The following is a 23314-nucleotide window of genomic DNA, read 5'->3' as shown; positions in this document are numbered from 1 at the left end:
AATTGGAATTCTAACCAGCTGCTAGTGGGAATGTAAATAGTACGACCACTTTAGAAAACAGTTTGGCATTTCCTCAAAAGGTCAAAAGTGGAGTTATCATATGATCCAATAATTCTATTCCTGGCCATGTAGCTGAAAAATGAAAACATATTTCCACACAAAAATTGTCACACAAATGTTCACAGCAGCATTATTCATAATAGCCAAAAAGTGGGAACAGCCCAAATGGTCATCAACTGATAAATGGATAAACAAAACATGGCAGTTACACAATAGAATATTATTTGACCATATTATGTTAACTGAAACATATGCTAATTGAAAGAAGCTAGCCATGAACATTACATATATGTTTCATTTACATAAAATGGTCAGAATTAGAAAATCTATAGAAACAGAAAGATCAGCGGTTGTTTAGGGCTGGGGAGCGGAGGAGGGGATCGGGAGTGGCTGCTAACAGTTATAGACTGTCACTTTAATCACTTTTAGAGTGACTAAAGTATTCTGGAATTAGTGGTGATGGTTGCACAACTCTATGAATATACTAAAAACCATTTAACTGCACACTTTAAATGAGTGAATTGTATGGAATTATATCTTAATAAAGTTGTTGCCAAAAAAAGAGGTGAAATAAAGACATTTTTAAGAGGAAAAGAATCAGAGAATTATTTGCCAGCAGTGCTGTACTGTAAGAAATGCTAAAAGAAGTTGACATCAGATGTCAACTTATATCTACAGGAAAGAATGAAGAACAGTATAAATAATAAATATATAGGCAAAGGAAACAAATAAGTATTTCTTCTTCTTTTAATTCATTTAAAAATATATGACTGTTTAAAGCAAAAAGTGTAACACTATTATTGGGCTTAAAACATACATAGATGTAATATTACTGAGCTGCCTATTTTTAAAAATACACATCCTATAAGGAAGAGTGTGCTTCTTGTTAATAACACATCCCAGAAAAAGATAAAATGTAATTACCAATGTTAAATTAAAGTGGAAAATGCCATAATAGGTACTATTTATGATTTCCAAGCTGGGAGCAAGTCCTCCTGATGTAAAAACACTTAGCATTTCCTTTGAAGCACGTTCATTTTCAGTTTGGAAGAAACACTTGATTTGCTTTAGGAAAGAGAGAGAGAAAAAACCAACTAATAACCACTTGATGCTGAGACACAAGTTACATTAATCTAAAAGTAATGAGTAATTCCAGTCTCTAGTTAGAAAAAAAATCTATATAAAATTATACTTTCAGAACTCAGTAACCTATTATGCTAGCATCATAAAGGTTTCATCTTTATAATAATCTTTTCTATCATTGAAATGGTAATTATTATTACATGTAGTAAACATAGAATCAAAGCAATATGTTATCGCAAACAGAAATTCCAATTTTATTAAAATTGTTATTTTGTGTCTAAATAAAAAAAGAAGCAAATGTATAAAGCAAAGCTCATTTTAGTGCATCTTTACTGGGTATTTCTTAGTTCTGAGAAAGTATATGAAAGTGTAGCAATCAGAAATGGTGGATTTTACTGAAAACTAACATGAGACAGATTCCAAGAACTTTATTTCAATTAGTTCTCCTAGTACTTAAGATCACATTGGGCAAGTTCCCTATCTGAGTTTTAGTTTCCCTAACCTAAAAAATGGGGAAATACATTCATTCCAAAAATATCTACTGAGCCCTTACTATGAATGGGGCAGTGCTGCAGGTGCTAGGAACATATGTGAATAAAACAGACAAAACCCTCTGCCCTGTGGAATTAACATTCTAATGGAGATTGGCAGGGAGACAAACTGGAAGGATAGATTGGTGGATGGATTGGTAGAGAATGAAGGAAAAGATAAAAAAAATAAAATAAAGCAGAAGACCGGGTGCAGTACCTGTAATCCCAGCACTTTGGGAGGCCAAGGCAGGAGGATCACGAGGTCAGGAGTTCAAGACCAGCCTGACCAACATGGTGAAACCCTGTCTTTACTAAACATACAGAAATTAGCTGGGTGTGGTGGCACGTGCCTGTAATCCCAGCTACTCAGGAGGCTGAGGCAGGAGAATTGCTTGAACCCGGGAAGGAGAGAGTGAGCCGACATTGTGCCAGTGCACTCCAGCCTGGGTGACAGAGCCAGACTCCATCTCAAAAAAAAAAAAAAAAAGAACGAAGCAGAGAAGTGAGGTTGAGAGTACAGGAGTGTAGGAAGGCAGTACAACTTTTAACAGGGTTATCAGAGAAAAGAAAAATAGTACTTTCCTCATAGAAGATTAAATGTGTAGATTAAATGTCATGATAAACATAAAACATTTTTTTGAAATGCCTGATGCATATAAACACTTTATAAACGTTAGCTATCATTTCTAATACTACTGCTACTAGAACTACTATATCACAGCTATCCGAAAAGTAGGTTAATTCCCTCTTTAGAAGAACTGAGGGTCAGAGAGTTTAGGTAACCTGCCTCAGGACACATAAAACGTAAATGGCAGAACCAAGACGACTGGACCCCAGCTCTGTAAGTCTGTCTTCCTCCAAAGCCCATTCTTTTTTCATAACATATAACAACAAATCAGAAATGCATTTTTGGCTCAAAGAGCATATACCTCTCAATAGCTGTAAATATAAAACTTAAATATATATTTAAGCATATCAAGAGGGAATTGTGACCTAAGTCAAAGCAGGCTTAGGAATAAATGCATTTGTTCTCATGGAATCTTTTTCTTTGTTTTTATTATATTTATCATAGATTCTTAGACAATCTGTGCATTTTTTTATTAACATATATTTTTGTTCGTATTTGCTGCACGATCTTGATAGTATGCTTTATTTCACTGTGTTGTGCATGTTTTTTAAAAAGTCTCCCATTATTTGAATCAAAGGATCATTCCTTAACCAAAATGACAACTTCAATGTGGTACTTGTTATACAAAGACTGTTTCTCAAGGTCATGTGAGGTAACTTTCCTTCTCTAACAGGTTACATTTGTCAAACTTCAAAAGGACAAAGGAACTCTATTAAAAAGGAGCCAATCTTTAAAACGGGGAGGGAGGAGGCATCATTTTAAAAAAGAATAAAAGCAAAAACACCCAGGGTGTTCAATGGCTAAGTGAAGTATTTTACCTGCTCCAAGTAGACATACACTAAAAGAGATAGAAAAGATTATTATCTACATAGAATTTTTCCTCCCCAAGTCTGAACATGGTAGAAGGTATCTGGAAAGAATACAGTGCTATTGGTTTTACACATGGACTTATAGAAACCTGAAGGGTTACAACACATGCTATTAGTGGACCTTACCAGGCTTTCCGAGAAAAGATACAACTTGATTATTTCATTCTTTTGAGGGAACCCTTTGCTAGCACATGCAAAGCGTTTCTCTGTATCACCTAAATAATAAAATATATATATATATTAGATCACTGATAGAAGACTGTCCATGAAAAGTACCATGTTTTTAAAACTGAAAAAATATTTTTAAAGAATAAGAATTATAATTGTACTTTTTAAATTCACTTTAGGCAAAATTCAAATTTTCCACCTTGTTTTTCTTTTTGAACCTACACTATCAGGCATGTTTAAAATGGGAAGGTTTGGCTCAAGCACTAATGTTACTCATGCTAGACTATGACACAAAATTTTTAGAGGCAGACAAAAACCAGCTCTTGACACTTCAACTCCTCACCTTGCGGGTATAAAAGGATCCAGGATTGGCAACTGCAGAGAGTTTGTGTTTTGATAGAGAGGTACTGAATGAAGACGTTGGGAGGAGGACCCCTTCTACTTACTTACCTTGCGTCTGAGGCAAGAGGGTCTGATGGGCAAAATAAAAAAGTAACATGTATCCCTGCAGTTTGGGGCACAGACTCAGACTCCTGCTTAGAAAATCTAGAAGGCAAGAGATGATTTGGTGGACAGAACAGGATATGGTTTGTTGAGAAAGAGATAGCTGTATTAATGATACAGACAGGAGACAGAAATACTGGGCAGAAGAGGCAAAGGCCCTATCCTTAACCCTGGAAGCCCGCAGCCCTAATGAAAACAGGCATTTCTGTTTTCATGCCTAAAAGTTGCCTTTTGGCCCACCACACCCCCTATCCTGTACCCATATAAACACCAGATCCCAGGCTCCAGAAGCAGACAAGTAGACAAGCAAGAAGATAAACAGAAGAGCAGAAGAACAGCAGAGAGAAGAGAAGGAGCATCCAAATGCCAAGAGGAGTTCAGCTGGGAATGGTTGGAGAGATCAAACTCCAGAGGCAGATCATCTTCCCACTCCATCCCTCCTCTAGCTCACCATCTATCCTGCTGAGAGCCACCTCCACCACTCAATAAAACCCCTGCATTCATCCTTCAAGTTTGTGTGCAAACTGATTCTTCCTGGATGCTTGGTACCAAGCAAGAACCTGGGTACCAAGAGGGCACTGAGCTGGTTAACACTTAGGCCATCCATGGACAGCAAGGCTAAGAGGGCACACTGTTAACACACTCCCACTTGGGCTTCAGGAGTCACAGGCTTCCACCCGTGGATACTGCCATGGGGCCAGAGTCCTGCAAGAGGGGCCAGGGAACTCTCCCATTTCATTAAGAGTCCTACACAACCAAAATTTACTGAGGCCAAAGATGCATGAATGCTTCCTGTGGTTCACATGTAGGTCACTGGTGAAAAAGAACTAGCTTAGGGTCATCTAGATTTCAGTCCCCCAAGGTCTCTCTAAGTGGCAACCAGCTCTCAGCAGAAAGAAGACAGAGTTGCACGAGTTGACAAAGGAATTAGTGATCAGTGGGAATGAAGAAGTTTCTGCCTTTGTTAGAAGAACTGTGATAAGAGATTCCCAGTAAAGTGATGGAAGGGAAGGGGCTATGAAGGACTCATTCAAGTGCCCAGAGATCAAGGGTCAGCTTTACACATCTGTTGAAACTTGGAAGTGCAGAGATAGTTCCCTCAGAACCAGTTAGGGCAGAACTGTGCTATCCCCCACCACCCCACTTCTCCCTCCCTTTTTACAACACTGGACGGGGAAGGGTCAAAACCTAAAGTTAGTGAGACAATGAAAAGGCATCTAAATACTAGGTGGAGAGAAGGAAAAGTTGATCTTAGTCTTTCTTCCTCTACTATAGGTTTCCCACCAGCACAGGCCCAAGCAGGAAACAGGGGAGAAGTTTCAATTATAAAACAAGAGTTAAATTTGATTCATACATGGGCTTGGATATTTTAATTATGACAATAATAATGCAAAACTGTTTTAAAATTTCAAATCCTCAGAGAACTGGTTTTTGATGCTTATACTTTGTTAAATAAATATGACTAAATTTTTTTTTCTAATTTCCAAAGTAAAACATGTTTATTGTAGAATATTTGTAAGATATGGAGAGGTTAGAAAAATATAATGAGGGGCTGGGCGTGGTGGTTCATGCCTGTAATTCCAGCACTTTGGGAGGCCAAGGCAGTGGATCACCTGAGGTCAGGAGTTCAAGACAAGCCTGGCCAACGTGGCAAAACCCTTTCTCTACTAAAAATACAAAACAGCTGAGCGTGGTGGCGGGCGCTTATAATCTCAGCTACTCAGGAGGCTGAGGCAGAAGAATTGCCTGAACCCGGAAGGCAGAGGTTGCGGTGAGCCGAGATCACACCACTGCACTCCAGCCTGAGCAACAAAACTAAACTGTGTCTCAAAAAAAAAAGCAGAAAAAGAAAAATATAATGAGAACTAATTTCACCATCCAAAGCAAATCACTAAAAGATTTTGATGTGCATGACCTCAAGCTATTTTTCTATTGAAATTAAACTATTTTTTCACTTGTTCAAACATCATTTGTATATTTTGTTTTGTTTTTGTTTTCAACTTTTATTATAGGTTCAATGGGGAACATGTGTAGGTTTGTTAAAAAGTATATTGAGTGATGCTAAGTTTTGGAATACAAATTAATCTGTCTCTCAGGGAGTGAGCATCATCCCCAACAGGTACTTGCTCAGCCCCTCCCTGCTCCATTTCTCCCTCTCTCATGTTCCCCAGAGTCTATTGTTCTAGGGATCCAACTGTGTGAATCACCCAATTGTAACGAAAAAAATCTTGGTTCTGGTCCAAATATTCATCCAGTAACAGAGGAATAACAATGCCAAAGATTGGATTTAAATAGGAGGCAAAAATAAATTTAATTTCTAATTGAATGTTACTCATCCTGTTTGTATAATGTAATGATTTTAATGCTATTCTTGAAATTCTATAAGTAAACATATCTTTACAAATATCACAGATATGGCTTCAAATATTTCTGGAAGTTATAATGTTAAACAGTTTTCAAAGTACTTTCAACTTATACAATCACTTTGCCCATATTTGACAATGCTATCAGACCTATTTTTTAAAGCTATAATTTGATTGTGAAGTTCAAATCACTTTTCTGTTTAAAAATCTTCACTGACCCACCATTACCTCATAAATTAAACTCCTTAAAATGGTGAGACACTAAACAGAAGTAAACTAACTCCTTTAAATAACATACTTGGATCCATTAAAGCTCAAATGAGTTGAGCTGGATTTAGATGTCATTTTATAAAATTCTCACAATACCTTGTGCCATATATATTACTGTCTCCTCTTTAAAGATGAGGAAATCAAGCTCAAAGGTCGTATAACTGACAACAGTGCGTCCAACTGGAACCGAGTTGTTTCTGTCTCTAAGGCCATCTTCTCTTTATCTCACTAGACACTCTTTCAGTAGTTAAGCCCATTTTTTCAGTCTCTCCTGCACATAACCTCATCCATCATCTCTGAAATGCCTGGGGTTCTCCCTACTTTCATTCTCTGCCTCAAATTTTAATATATTTTAAGATCCAGTTTAAATAGAAATTGTTTTTTTGTTTGTTTGATATACAGTCTTGCTCTGTCAACCAGATTGGAGTGCAGTGGAGCGATCTTGGCTCACTGTAGCTTTTGTCTCCTGGGGCTCAAGCAATCCTCCCATTTCAGCCTCCTGAGTAGCTGGGACTGCAGGTGAGCACCATCACACCTGGCTAAATTTTGTATTTTTTATAGAGAAGCATTTATGCCATGTTGCCCAGGCTGGTCTCCAACTCCTGGGCTCAAGGTATCATCCTGCCTTGGCCTCCCCAAGTGCTGAGATTGGTTGAGATGGGTTGAGCTGGATTTAGATGTCATTTTATGAAATTCCTACAATACCTTGTGCCATATATATTACTGTCTCCACTTTAAAGACAAAGAAATCAAGCTCAAAGGTCGTATAACTAACAACAGTGCGTCCAACTGGAACGCATTGTGTGAGCCATTGCACCTGGCCAAAGAGTTTTTTCTAATACTTGTCTCAGTGAAACTAGTTGATTTGCCCTCTGAACTTTGGTATCATTCTGTGAAATTCTCAGATTATAGTTTTCTAGATTCTGTTATAAAATAAAACACAAAAAGTACTTTTTTGCAAGCTTCTAAAGGAAAGATGTGCCAGAGAAGTTATATTTTTAACAGTATGTGACTTCTTTAACAAAAATGTTGATATAAAGGGAAACCACACAAGTGTAACTACCAATGGAATGCCTGCTCTGACTGCAATAAAAATCCACTTTGGGACAAATGTACAGAAAAATATGCCATTTATGAAATTCCTTCATTGTCCTATTCACAGTTACACAACCACAACAGTCACCCCTTTTCTGTGATTTCACTTTACATAGTTTCAGTTACCTGTAGCCAACCATAGTCCAAAAATATGAAGTGGAAACTTTCAGAAATAGGCAATTTATAAGTTTTACATTGTGCACTGTTCTGAGTAGTGTGGTAAAATCTCATGCGATCAGCTGGGTGTGGTGGCTCACGCCTGTAATCCCAACACTTGGGGAGGCCAAGGCGGGCAGATCACGAGGTCAGGAGTTCAAGACCAGCCTGGCCAAGATGGTGAAACCCCATCTCTACTAAAAATACAATACTTAGCTGGGCGTGGTGGCAGGCACCTGTAATCCCAGCTACTTGGGAGGCTGAGGCAGAGACTTGCTTGAACCTCAGAGATGAAGGGTGCAGTGAGCCGAGGCCATGCCGCTGAACTCCAGCCTGGAAACAGAGCAAGATTCCATCTCAAAAAAAAAAAAAAAAATCTCATGTCATCCTGCACCATCCAACCCAGGATGTAAATTATCACTCTGTTCAGCATATCCACACTATATGCTAACTGCCTGCAAGTCACTTGGCAACCATGTGAGTTATCAGATCAACTGTCCCAGTAACACAGTGCTTGTGTTCAAGTAAACTTGTTTTACTTCCTACTGTTATTTCACAAGGCCTCACAAGGCCTGTGTCATTCACCTCACTTCATCTCATCACATAGGCATTGTATCATCTCACATCATCAAAAGAAGGACAAGTGTAGTACTAAGATATTTTGAGACAGAGAGAAAAGAAAGACCACACTCACATAACTTTTACTACAGTATATTGTTCTACTTGTTGAATTTTATTAGCTATTGCTAATCTCTTATTTTGTATAATTGATGAATTAAACTTTATCATAGGTATGTATGCATAGGGAAAAAACAGTGTATATATAGGGCTAGGTACTCTCTGCAGTTTCAAGCATCCACCAGGAGTTCCCTGCAGGTAAGAGGGACTACCTTACAGCAATGAAGTTGAAAACAAGAGCAGCAAAAGTGCTTCCATCTCTCTCTCCCCACCCGTGCTGCTTCAAGGGATGACAGCATGCCACATCAAAATATGCCACTTTGGCACATTGATTATTTTGAGATAAAGGTAATCAAGAAACAGCAGGTGCACTAAAGCAGGACATAACTTTCCCATGATAAAGGCGCCCTCACTGTACTTTCTCAGAACCACAAAAATCCTATTGACTAATTCAATCTATGTGTTACTTTTAGAAAACTCTTTTCAATCTCAATCCACTAGTCTTATAATTCAGTTTGCATTCATACAACAATGCAACCATTCATAGAGGAAATAATTTTAAAATGTCTGTTCAAGGGCCGGCTTTAGCTCAGCGGTTACTTCGACAATGCTTTCTTTGGTTGAAAACAAAATGTCTGTTCAAACAATTAAAGTTTTGCAAGTATAAAATTAAACTTTAAATAGTCTATGATTTTAAAGTGATAAAATACTATAACCAGAGAAAAGGCTCCATCTATACAACTTAATAAAAATAAGATCACAATGATATTTGAAGCCTCTAGACCAGAGTATAATAGACAATACTGGGGAATAACTCGAAGATTTAAAAAAATACTAAAAGAAAAATATTTTTTGTAAATGAGGAAGGGACATAAATGACAACTCCTGAGAAGGAAATAGACAGTAAGACAGTCTGAAACTTACCTTTATTATATACTATTCCTGATGAAAATTCAAATATGTTCAAAAGCAAAATGGAAACATATATAAGTGGCAATTCCATCTGTTGGAATAAATAAGAATTATTTTCATTCAATTACTCTGAACATATTTTTGAATTCCTTTTGTTATAAACAACTACAAAGCAGTAAAGAAATCATCTCAATATTTCGTGCTATGTGACAAAAGCAGGTAACACAACAGTTGACTAAGCTGTAAATTTACTCCCTACTTGTATTAAAGGTAAATTTATAAGTATAATTATTACAAAGTAGAAAAAGAGATGTGGCTGAGGTTTTCCTTCAGTGTAGATAACTTTTGGAGAGGAGAGATCAACTACACAGCTATGTAAAACAGAACCTGAATTGATGAAAACTCTGTGGATGATACGGCTGTTAACTTAATCTAATATTTTGGCAACATTGCTTTTGGGGAAGATAATTCACATGGTCCTGAGTATACCTGCACATTCTTGTTGAGTGTGCCAAGAATGCAAGGCCCTGTATGCTGTCCACCTCAGGGCTGTGTTTGTAGCCACCAGCCTCAAGGGATGAGGTAAGGCACCCCAGACAACAGCAGGCTGTTTCCATGGTGAATCGCCTAATCTCAGTGTACATTTCCTGTAATGCACACCACTATGTGTATAAGCATCTGTTATGGGCTCAATTTTCTACCCCCCAAATTCTTAAGTTGACTTCCTAACCACCCATACCTCAGAAGGCGATCATATTTGGAGATAGGATTTTTAAAGAGATGATGAAGTAAAAATGAAGTCATTAGGGTGGGCCCTCACCTCATAGGACTGGTGTCCTCAGAGAAGAGGAAATTTGGACATAGGGAGGATGAAGTGAACACACAGAGGGAAGATATTCAGAGGGAAGATGAAGTAAGGACACATGAAAAAGACAGCCACCTATAAACCCAGAAGAGAGGCATGGAACAGATCTTTTCTCGCGGCCCTCAGAAGGAATCAACACCACTGACACCGTGATCTCAGATTTCTAGCCTCCACAATTGTGAGAACATAAATTTCTGTTGTTTAAGCCACCCAGTGTACAGCCCTTTGTTATGGCAGCCCTAGCAAACTAACACAGCATAAGCACTCAACAAGCATTACCTCTGAGTTCATATCTCTATACACTGCAGCAACTTCTTTATTCTCATCACACTCCCCTACTGATCTACTTAGCAGTTAAATTACCCCCAGTTATCATTGCCTTGTAATTATTATGAGTTTTACATAATTGTCAGATACAAGTCACGTAACTGGGCATTTTCTCTTCTCTGGCACCAAATAAACATTGGGAATTGCCCCAAAGAAGGAACCTATCGCCTCCCCCAGCTTGTTCATTTGTAGTTACTCCATTATTATGGAAGAGTGATCACACTGTAAATTCATACTCTAGCAGGGTCCTTATTTTAATATATATATTTTTAATGTAATTACCTCTTCATGGGATGCCCAACTGGTTGTGCTTTTCTTTTTTATATTTTTCCTAAGTTTTCTTCCATATAGACTGAGAAGAAAGACAGTCAGGAGCCAAGTTTTCACTGTTGACTGGTTTAGCAATCTAAGCAGCTTTGGTAACAGCCAATCAGCAGCTACCAAGTACAGAAGCAGGCTTAGAAAATCTAAAGTACAGGCAGTTGGAATTTCCAATTAACTGCCTCTTTCAGAGCACCACAGGGCATTTTCTTTAAAAACTGATAAGAGGTGGAGTTTCTCCAAACCTACCATCTTTAACATAACATTCATCTAGGAAGGATCAGAAACCTACAGATGATTATCTATAAAATACTTCAATTATCATATGATCATTGGATGCCTGGGGAAAAACGTAAATGCTAAAAGCTCATGCCAACTGCATACAATGAGGTTTAAAAGGAGACAACCTGTCAAAGAGGAGAGCTTCATAACTGAGTCTTGAAGGAAGAGCAGCACTTAAAAAAAATAGAGAAGGCTTTATTGGCGGGTAAACAAGACAAGCAAACACACACCGCACAAAGTTAGGAATGAGCTGTGGATGCATGGAAACAGTGAGACCAAATGGCATGGCAGTTTGTCCTCCATATTCGTGTTGTGTGATTGTCCTTAATGTGGTTGTGCGTGCTTACTAAGGCTGCCTTTGAGTACCGAGTGAGCTGAGCTTGAACCTTTCTGTATCACCTAGCACCCTGACTACTCATGAATGGTCACAGAGGCTGACACATACTTTTTGATAATGATGATAATAAAACTTGTTTATACTCTGGTTTTCCTTCAGAAGTCCTTTGACACAGTCATGTAAAACCTACTTTATCCTCATATCATGAAATATGTCTGCTATCTGGGTTTAATCTATTCCTGGAAGAGCCCGCATAAGAAATAAATTTGTCTCACCCTTTCTGGTGACCTTGACCTAAAGAAGAACCTGAAATAGTGTGCAAAACACAACAAAATATCTCTCCTTACAAAGACTGAGTTTCCAGAAACTCGGAGCTCTCTGTTTTTCTTGCCTGTTTCCCACTAAGGAAGGTAATAAAGCTTTTATGGAAGAAGTTGCAGTTTTCAGTTACCATAGCAACACTGCTACACATTAAAAAAAGAGTCTGAGCAATACTGAAGGTACACATTGAGAGCTCTTAAGAGAATGATGAAGCAGGTGACATTCACCTTATTTTTCCCCAGCAACCCCTTAGTTTTCTTTTCCTCATTTGTTCCCACGTAATGTTTCCTCACTTATGAAAGAGTAAAGGATCTGCTTTCAGTCATAGTCACTGATGAATTACACTTTGATGTGAGTACCAAGACTACTCTCACAGTAGGTGATCTACAGCGGAATGAAAGGGGTTCTTCTCCCTGAAAAACAAATAATGCACTGGGAGTCTGTCTAGTCAGGAGGATAGGGAGAAGGGGAACGGGCTGATTGAAAAAAGGATAACTTTGTATTTCTTTTGGTAATGTTTTACTGGCTACAACAGTGTTTATTAGGTGTGAAAAATAAAAACAAGTATAGAGAAATCAATTACCCATAAATCAACAACCAGATATAACCACTGTAAACATTTTGACATTTCTCGAGTCTGTTTCCTCTGCATTTATACGTCCTTCTTTCAGTCATTGTTATTCTGACCATTTTCTCATGAAACTCAAGTGTTTTAAGTCTTCACAGTTATATATCTAAAAATAACTGTACTTAATTTACTTAAACATAAAATATTGTACTATTTTCAGTGGTTTCCTTTTTGAAAAATGTGGCAATGAATAATCCTAAACAAAAATCTTTTCCTACATTAAAGAATATTTCCTTAGGATATGAACATGTTTAAGACTCTTGGGTGTATATTGATAAATTGCTTTCCAGAAATCCAGCAGTGAAAATTAGATATAATCTGTAATAATTTGATACATTAAAAATCTTGTTTTACTTTTTTGAATATTGGTGCAACTGAACACTTAAAAATATGTTTGCTTGCCATTTTTTCTTCTATAAATTATCCAGACATGTTGTTGACAATTTTCTACTGGAAATTTAGTGTTTTACTTGTAACAATTTATTAATAAATTTTCTCTTTTTTTTTTTTTTTTTTTTTTTTTGGAGACAGAGTCTCTTCATGTCATCCAGGATAGAGTGCAGTAGTGCAATCTTGGCTCACCACAACGTCGGCCTCTGGAGTTCAATTGATTCTCCTCTCTCAGCCTCCTGAGGAGCTGGGGTTACAGGCATGTGCCACCATGGCCAGCTAATTTCTGTATTTTTGGTAGAGACAGGGTTTCACCATGTTGGCCAGGCTCATCTTAAACTCCTAACCTCAGGTGATCCACCTGCCTCAGCCTCCCAAAATACTGGGATTACAGACGTGAGCCTCTGCACCCAGCCTTCTCATCCTTTTTATGTGAGAAATTTTAAAGACTTAAAAAGCTCAAAGACTAAGATAACGAGGATATTTCAACCACCCAAGATTAAAATCACCCCCAGTTTTTAATAACTTTTTATTATGAGATGTGCCAAATATTGGGGGTAAAGTAGAGAGAACTATATAATTACATTTTGTACAATTGCCTACCTTTGGTCTTGTTTCATCTATGCTCTTTCACTTACTTCCCTCCAGTATTATTTTGTTGTTTTTTGATTGTTGTCATTATGTTTTCAGGCAGAGTCTCACTCTGTTGCCCAGGCTGGAGTGCAGTGGGGTCTGATCCCAGCTCACTGCAACCTCCGCCTCCTAAATTCAAGTGATTCTCATGCCTCAGCCTCCCAAGTAACTGGGATTACAAGTGTGTGCCACTATGCCCGGCTAATTTTTGTATTTTTAATAGAGATGGGGTTTCGCCATGTTGGCTAGGCTGGTCTCAAACTCCTGGCCTTAAGTGTTCTGCCTGCCTTGGCCTCCCAAAGTGCTGAGATTATAGGCATGAGCCACTGCAGCTGGCCTGCAGGATTATTTTGAAGATATCAGAAAATGACTTTTTTTTTAAGAAAAGAAAACCACAATACTATTTCACACCTAAAAATAATAACTCCCAGATATCAACCCAGTGACTGTATTTCCTCAGTTACTTAATTCACAAAATTGTTCATAGTTGTATGAACAAGGATCCAATAAGGTTCAAATTTTGCCACTGGTTGATGTGTCTCTGAGGTGTTAAAATCTATACATAATTTTCTTTTCATCCCTCCCTCCACCCCATCATTTTTTTTCCCTGTCGACTTTTTCCTTAAAACTCATTAAAGAGCACTCTGGGAGGCCGAGGCAGGCGGATCACAATGTCAGGAGATCGAGATCAGCCTGACCAACATGGTGAAACCCCATCTCTACTAAAAACACAAAAATTAGCTGGGTGTGGTGGCATGTGCCTGTAATCCCAGCTACTCAGGAGGCTGAGCCAGGATAATCACTTGAACCCAGGAGGCAGAGGTTGCAGTGAGCTGTGATCATGCCACTGCACTCCAGCCTGTCGACTGAGACTCCGTCTCAAAAGAAAAAAAAAAAACAACTCATTAAAGAAAAAGTTAGTTGTAATGTGTTTCCCACAGTTTTACTGAGTGCATAATTACGGTATCTTTTTAAATAATAAGTTTATCGTATTATTCTGTAAATCGTTAAGTAGATTTAGAGGCTTGATCAGATGCAAGTTTAATTTTTTTTTTGTCAAGAACACTTCACAGGTGGTGTTGAGTACTTCCATCAGGAGGCACCTAATGTGTGGTTAGTTCTCTTTTTGTGATGTAGCAGCCATCATTTATTGCCTACATCTATTAAATTTATTAAAGGCTGCAAAGTGGTGATGTATTATAATTTTACCATTTTGAAAATAATGAATTGATTCCCTAGCATCTTCATAGAGGCAGCCAATAAAGTTTGTTTTTGGTATCATTATGAACTCACAGGTTTCCACTTAAATATGTTTAATGTATTTCTATCATTATAGTTATTACCCTTATTGATGCTCAAAGTGTTTAATTTTTTACAGATATGGTTCTTTTAAAGTTGGCTTCTGAGTCTTTTTGACATGACTCTAGTCATTTTTGACAATTTTCTTCTTTCCTTATAAGATACTCTAGGCTCACCTTATACATTTCCTGCCCCAGACATGGACTCAGTCATTTCTCTATATAATTCTGATTCCTTTTACTGGAAAATAGTATTTAGAAGCCATAGTTCTGGGAGTTTGGCTAGTCTTTTTTTTTTTTTTCTTTAATAAATATAGACAACCTGGCCAGGTGCGGTAGCTTACACTTGTAATCCCAGCACTTTGAAAGGCCGAGGCAGGCAGGTAACTTGAGGCCAGGAGTTCAAGTACAGCATGGCTAACATGGTGAAACCCCGTCTCTATTGAAATATAAAAATTAGCCAGGAATTAGCAAAGGCTGCAGTGAGCTATGATTGTGCCACTGCACTCCAGCCTGTAGACAGAGGAAGGCTTTGTCTCAAAGAAAAAAAAAAAGGAAATTCTGTCATTTGCAACACACTGATGAATCCAAAGGACAGTGCTAAGTGAAATAAGTCAGGCACAGAAAGACAAATACCTCATGATCTCACTTACATGTGAGATCTAAAAAAGTCAAACTCATAGAAGTAAATAGTAGATTGATAGTTATCAGAGGCTTGTTGGGGGTGGTGGCAGGAGAGATGTTAATAAAAAGGTAGGAGGGCACAATATTCTTTTGTCTTTATTTTCCAATAAGTCTTTCATTTTCAGAATGGCCTTTTTATAGATTCTGTTTTTATCTGATGTATATAATAACATTCTTTATTTTCTGAGACTTAATGGTAGGGTTTTTGTTTTTGTTTTACTCTCCTTGCATAGTTTGACTCTATAAGTCATTTTTCCTTTTTATGTTTTCTGGTCTCAATCTTTCATTTTGAGACTTCTTAAACATTCCTCATAATCCTTGGTTTTCTACTCAGATTTAAAAGCAAGTTCTAAGAAGCTTATTTGAGACGCTGGATCCAAGAGAGGCTTATCAACTGTGGGTTTCACTGTAGCACATTTTGGAGAAGTTGTTTTACTGGGGAAGAACCTCAAGTAGGCCTTTTCTCTTTTGCTTCTCAAATTCCCTGGGTCTTCCATCTCTTTCCCAAAGAGTACACAGTCCTGGCTGCTAGCATTCTGAGATGTCAACATGCAGTATTTCTTCTTGTTCTCCTGTTTTCAAAATGGCACCCACATTCTCAGTGCTTGATGTCTACCAGGCCAGAGACCCTCTGTTTTACCCTCTCCCAAGAAGAAACTTCCAACTTCTCCCTGAAAGGGGAAAGGGCAGCTGGTAGACTGTAGAGTACTGGGGAGATTATCTAAACACTTCTTACATGACTGTTCAAACAATCCTGCTTTTGACCCCTTTTACCTCCACTTCAAAATCTACTTAGTGCTGTGAAGTCCTGAGCCCTTTGAGGGGTTCTAGAGTGCAAATCACATTGCTTTTAATCTTTTCCAAAAGCTAGTTTAGGATTCTGGCTTTCCTATATGTGCTAATTTAGTTATCGCTTATTCATTTGCTTTCCTGCTATCTAAATTTTGTTCCTACTGTCAATTCTCCAGTTCTCTCTGTCCTTATGGGTTTATGCCACTTCAAAAATCCCTTTAGTGTGTATTTCAGGAGTGAGAATAAATATGTGTGTTCAAAACCAATAAACAGAAATCCTAAATGTGTCATAAATTTAAACAATTGATGGAGAGTGCTATGGTTTGAGTGTGTCCCCTCCAAAACTCAGGTGTTGAAACTTAATGGCCAATGTGAAAGTGTTAAGAGGTAATGACTTTATAAGGTCATTAGGCCATGAGGACTTCGCCATCAGAATGGGATTCTTAACCCTTATAAAAAAGGCTTCATGCAGTGTTCTGCTCCCTTGCCTTTCTGCCTTTTGCCTGGGAAGACACAGCACTCTTCCCCTCTGGAGGATGCAATAACACAGGGCCTTCTTGGAAGCAGAGAGTAGCCCTCACCAGACACCAAACCTGTGGGAGAGTTGACTTAGAACTACCCAGTCTCCAGAATTATGAGAAATAAATTTCTGCTCTGTATGAATTATTCAGTCTCATGTATTTTGTTAAAGCAGCACAAACAGACTAAGACAGAGAGGATAGTTAAAAAAGAGATCCAGGCTGGGTGCAGTGGCTCATGCCTGTAATCTGAGCACTTTGGGGGGCCGAGGCAGGCGGATCACATGGTCAAGAGATCAAGACCATTCTGGCCAACATGGTGAAACCCCATCTCTACTAAAAAATACAAAAATTAGCTGGGTGTGGTGGTGTGCACCTGTAGTCCCAGCTACTCGGGAGGCTGAGGCAGGAGAATTGCTTGAACCCAAGAGGCGGAGGTTGCAGTGAACCAAGATTGCACCACTGCACTCTAGCTGGAGCCTGGCGACAGAGCAAGACTGTCTCAAAAAAAGAGAGATCCATTTGATTGTGATGCTGAGAACATTCTCTTTTTGATGTCCTAGGTCATGACATTGGACCTCTAGGAAGGAGGAAATATATTTCCTTGGACCTCCTCTAGAGGAGGAAATGAACAGTATTTACACAGTCATTGTGGCAAACATAATCCAAGGTGACCCACAATGATTCATGTCCTTATGTAATTCCCACCCCTTGAGTGTGAATGGGACCTGTGACTTACTTCTAATCAATAGGATATGGTAAAGATGATGAGATATCATTCAGTTAGGTTATATTACATGACAGAGGTGTGGGATGTCACTCCTGTAATTATGTTTCATTAAATAAGAAGTCTTATCAGACTGCAGGGAGCCTCCTGCTGCTTTTGAAGAAGCAAACAGTCATGTTGTGAGCTGCCTGTGAATAGAGCAGGGAATTGCAGCCATCTTCTAGGAGCTAAGAGTGGCCTCCAGTTAGTAAAAATCTAGGATTCAATTATACAGACTCAAGGAAGTAAATTCGGCTAACAATTTGAGCTTATAAACAAATTCTTCCCTAGTTGAGCTTTCAGATAAAAAATCAGCCCAGCCAATACCTTCGCTACAGCCTTGTGAGACCCTGAACAGACAGCTAGCTAAACTTGTGTCTGGACCTACGAAACTGAGATAACAAATCTGCACTGTTTTAAATCACTAAGTGTGTAGTAACTTACTATGCACTAATAGAGGGTATAGATCATAACTTTTTTGGAACTGCAAGTTGAGACGGCTAGCTGGCCAGTTTGGCCACTCATACATCTTTCAATCAACAGACAAAGAGGTTACTATACTGGCTAGAGTGATTGATTCTCACTACCAAGGAGTAACTGGGTTGGTACTACACAATGGGGTAGACAGAAGTATGTATGGAATACAGGAGAATCCCCCAGGGAATTGTTTAGTCTTGTGATTAAAGTCAATGGAAAACTACAACAACCCAATTCAGGCAGGACTGCTAATAACCCAGATGTTTCAAGAATGAAGGTATAGGCCATTCTATTACACAAAAAAACCTACAACTAGCTGAGGTGCTTGCTGAGGACAAAGGAAATATGGAATGGGTAGTAGAAGAAGGTAGTCATAAATATCAGCAATGACCACATGACCAGAGGATGGCAATAGTTATGAGTATTTTCATGATTATAGTTGTGTATATAGTAACCAAATATTTTTGTGGTTTTCCCTCTCCTATTCCCTTATGATCTAGCATGTGATAGTAATGACTAATTTTATATCTCAGTATTTATGTTACAAAATATCAAAGAAGACTCAACATCACCAAGGATTTTGTATCCTCCTCTTTGGAAAGAGCCTGTTACAGTTGTGCATAGATAGTTGTATCATGTTAGGAAGAATTGTGACTTTGTTATTATCTTTATTTGGACATTATGATATAAGGAGATGTATATGGGTGCCAAGTTGACAAAGGGTGAACTGTGATGGCTTTGTGATGTGCCAACTTGGCTAGGCTAAACTACATTCCCCAGAATTTTCTTCCTAATATGTTTCTAGTTAGGCTGGACTACAAGGGATATTTTCTTGCAAACTGGAGGGCAAAAAGGGAGGGAGCAGCTATTTTGTATAAATCACATACATTCTCCTAGTTATTACTCAAACAGTAATCTAGGTCTGCTGTGAAGGGATTTTGCAGGTCCAATCACCTTCATCAGTTGGCTTTAATAAAAAAGTAAAGGATCAGTTGTAGATGGGCCTAGACTAATCAATTGTAAGGCTTTTAAAAGAGGGCCTAGTTCAGCGACATCAAGCTCCAGCTTGTGCCCATGGGTTCCAGCCCAAGTGTGATTTTCCCTTTCTGACTGCCTGCCCTACAGACTTCAGGCTTGCTTAGTTAGTCCTCACAATTGTATAAGTTCATTCCTTAATATAAACAAACTGGAGTGTATGTACACATATGTAAATATGTACATACTTTTATATATTGATATTATATACTGTATGCATTTATATAACATACTATATGTAATAAATAGCATTTACATTATTATGACTGTGACACTGTTCAACTAGAGAAGCGGAACCATATATATATACATGATCTCTTACTGGTTCTGCTTCTCTGGTTGAATTCTGGAACAGCCATAATAATGTAAATGTCAATTATCTGTATTCAATATTTAAACTAAACTTAGTAACAAAGGATATGTTGGCAAGTCAAGAAATAGATGAATCAGCATATTTTATAATCATTAGGACACAGAAACGGGTAGAAGAGGATACCTCTGCAAAAGGCAAGAGCTGACTGGAACTCCAAATTATTGCTTTTGCCATTAGTTTTTCTGTCCTACTTTGTTTCTATGCGTGTATCTCCCAATAAAAGAAAACAGCTTTAAAAAGATATATATTCTCCTCCCCACTGGACAATATAGATTAGTAAAGAGAAATTGGGATTCTACAGTTAGATTTCTTGGATTCTTATTCCTGTGGTTTTTATTAATGATGTCACATTGAAAAGGTTACTTAACCTCTTAAACCCACAGTTTCCTTATCTGGGGGGATACTACTACTATTCACCTCACACTGTGTATGAGGGTGTGTGTGTGTGTGTGTGTGTGTGTGTGTGTGTGTGTACATATATATACTTTCACTTTCACTTTCCTTAAATGGTAGCTTACTGTACACCCTATTATTTTCTTTATTTTCAGCCTAACAATACATGTTGGAGAGTGTTCCTTATAGCTGCCCCATTCTTTTTAGTAGCTGCCCATTATTCCATTGTGTGGATGTTCTATAGCCATCTATTGATAAGACATTTCAGTCATTTTCAATCTTCTGCTATTACAAAAAATATTCTCCTCTCTGTGTCATTTAATCTGTATCCTATAGGTATATAACAGACTCCTAGGAATAAAATTGCTGTGTGAAGAGAAATGTGCTTTTAAAATGTTGATAATATCAAATTGTCCTCCACTGCTGCCGTGGAGTCAGTATGCAAGAGTGTGTTTCTCCATGTCTCACCAAGTCCTATTAGGTCTCGAAAACATTATATCATCATTAACTTTGCATTTCTCACATTGTATACCTCCTTTCTTCTGAACTGTTTGCTCATGGGTTTTGGTCATTTTTGTGAGTTGTTAATCTTTTTCTTATTGATTTGTAAATGTTTTTATATGTTAAGAAAATTAGCCTCTTTTCTGTAAGTTGAACTACAAAAAAAAAAAAAAAAAAACCCTCCATCTGTCCTTTGTCTTTTGACTTTTCAAACAGTGATGTGATATTTTTTCTTGTAGTTAAATAAATGGATTTTCTCTTTTATGTTCTGGTAATTTATGGTTTTATTTTCTTAATGTGGTATTTTCGATTCATCTGGAAATCATTTTGGTATGATCTGTGAAGTAGAGATCCAACTTTTTTTTTTCAGATGCCTACTCAGTTGTCCCAACACCATTTACTGAATAACTCATTTTTTCTTCACTGCCTTAAAATAAAACCTTCATTTAATTGCTACATATATTTGGATCTATTTTTGAATTTTCTAGTCTATTTCTTTGAATTGTTGATCTACTCATGTGCCAATATCTCATTATTTTCATTATTGTAGAACAAGTTTTTGTGGTTTTTTTTTTGTTTTTTTTTTTTTTTTTTTCATCAGCTTGTCCAGTTCTGGACAAAAACAAAAATAAAAACAGTCTTTTGGGGTCAGTTAGGTTTACTTAAGGAGAATTCATATTATGATGGCACTGCATTTTTCTATCCAAATGTGGCAATGCCTTTGCATTTCTTTAAGTTTTCTTTTTTGTTTTTTCCATGGTGTTTTATAAGTTTCTTCACACAGATTCTGTTTGTTTAGTTTTGAGACATTCATATGTTCCATGCTGTCTATTCCTTTCATCTTTTTTAGAGCTATAGAATGAGATCATTTCCTCTATCACTTCTTTTAACTGTTGTTCTTTCTCTATTTGAGGTTTCTGTTTCTGTGCTTTCTGTTTCAGTGACCTGACTGAATAATTTGACTAGTTGGTCTTTCAGTTGATTCCTGGGGTCTGCAAATATTGGTATGATTTCTTTTTTTTATTATCTAAGTCTGCATTTTAGTTTTAAAAATTTTTTTATTTTTAAATTGACAAAATTGTATATTTCTATGGTTCACAACATGATTGTTTTCGTACACATATACATTGTGGAATGATTAAATCAAGCTAAGATAGGCATTACCTCACATACTTATGTTTTTGTGGTAAGAACACTTAAAATCCACTCTCTTAGCAATTTTCAAGTATACACGATTCTGTGTTATTAACTATGGTCACCATGATATACAACAGATCTCTTGAACTTATTCCTACTGTCTGTCTAACTGAAACTTTGTGTCCTTTGACTAACAAATTGCCAATCCTTTAAGCTTCAGCCTGTGGTAACCACCATTCTCTACCTCTATAAGTTCTACTAATTTAGATTCCACATGTAAGTGAGATCATGCATTATTTGTTTTTTGTGCCTGGTTTATTTCACTTACTGTAATGTCCTCCTGGCTCATCCATATTGTCACAAATGATAATATTTCCTTCTTTTTAAAATAGCTGAAACTAGACCCCTTCCTTATACCTTATACAAAAATTAACTCAAGATGGATTAAAGACTTAAATGTAAAACCCAAAGCCATAAAAACCCTAGAAAAAAATCTAGGCAATATCATTCAGTACATAGGCAAAGGCAAAGATTTTATGATGAAATTGCCTAAAGCAATTGCAACAAAAGCCAAAATTGACAAATGGGGTCTAACTAAAGAGCTTCTGCACAGCTAAAGAAACTATCATCAGAGCAAATGGGCAACCTACAGAATGGGAGAAAATTTTTGCATCTACCCATCTGACAAAGGTCTAATATCCAGAATTTATAAGAAACTTAAACAAATTTACAAGGAAAAAAAAAACCATCAAAAAGTAGGCAAAGGATATGAACAGACATTTTTTCAAAAGGAGGTATTTATATACCCAACAAACATATGAAAAAAAGCTCAACATCGCTGATCATTAGAGAAATGCAAATCAAACACAATGAGATATTGTCTCAGGCCAGTCAGAATGGCAATTATTAAAAAGTCAAGAAACAACAGATACTAGCAAGGCTGTGGAGAAATAGGAGCGCTTTTACACTGTTGGTGGGAATGTAAATTAATTCAACCATTGTGGAGGACAGCATGGTGATTCCTCAAGAATCTAGAAACAACAATACCATTTGACCCAGTAATCCCATTACTGAGCATGTACCCAAAGGAATATAAATCATTCTATTATAAAGACACATGCATGCATATGTTCACTGCAGCACTATTTGCAATAGCAAAGACATGGAATCAACCCAAATGCCCATCAATGAGACTGGATTTTAAAAATGTGGTACATATACACCATGCAATACTGTGCAGCCATAAAAAAGAACAAGATTATGTCCTTTGCAGAAACATGGATGGAGCTGGAAGTCATTATCCTCAGCAAACACAGGAAGAGAAAACCAAACACTGCATGTTCACCCTTATAAGTGGGAGCTGAACAATGAGAACACATGGACACAGGGAGAGGAACAACACACACTGGGGCCAGTTGGGGCTGGGGAAAGGGAGAGATCAGGATAAATAGGTAATGCATGCTGGGCTTAATACCTAGGTGATGAGTTGATAGGTGCAGCAAACAACCATGGTAGACATTTGCCTATGTAACAAATCTGCACGTCTTGCACATGTATTCTGGAACTTAAAATTAAATTAAATTTTAAAAAATTTTAATTACATTGGTAAGATATTAACATTTGTATAAGAAAGGGGAGAAAAGAACTCTATGTCACTGCTAAATTTTAAATTTTTAAAATAATCACTTCATTCAAAAATATTTATTAAATGTGTGTACATCTCATTAGTTTTGGAATAAAACACCGACATAACCCTACATTCATAGAATTTATAGTCTAGTAAGGGAAAGAGACAAAAATTAGTAAAAATTTGAGTAAATTAATAGATCATGAATAGTATTGTGCAATGACCAAGAATAATGATGTAAGAGGTATGTGCTACCGAGGGGATGCATTTGAGCATTGAAAGGTATGCATGAT

The 23314-nt window shown here is 37.4% G+C and overlaps 1 protein-coding gene across 1 annotated transcript in view; it reads right to left on the bottom strand.

The window, feature by feature from the left end:
* The window catches only part of CATSPERB (cation channel sperm associated auxiliary subunit beta), a 179653-nt gene that overhangs the window by 143112 nt on the left and 13227 nt on the right, over nucleotides 1-23314 (bottom strand). The window contains 3 exon segments of the mRNA XM_032287619.1: nucleotides 985-1125; nucleotides 3297-3385; nucleotides 9329-9407. Coding sequence (XP_032143510.1) covers nucleotides 985-1125; nucleotides 3297-3385; nucleotides 9329-9407 — 309 coding nt within the window.

Source organism: Sapajus apella, unplaced genomic scaffold, assembly GCF_009761245.1.
Source record: "Sapajus apella isolate SASKATOON/1434 unplaced genomic scaffold, GSC_monkey_1.0 scaffold20, whole genome shotgun sequence".
In the NCBI taxonomy this organism is placed as follows: Eukaryota; Metazoa; Chordata; class Mammalia; order Primates; family Cebidae; genus Sapajus; species Sapajus apella.
This window is presented reverse-complemented; position numbering and strand designations above follow the sequence as displayed.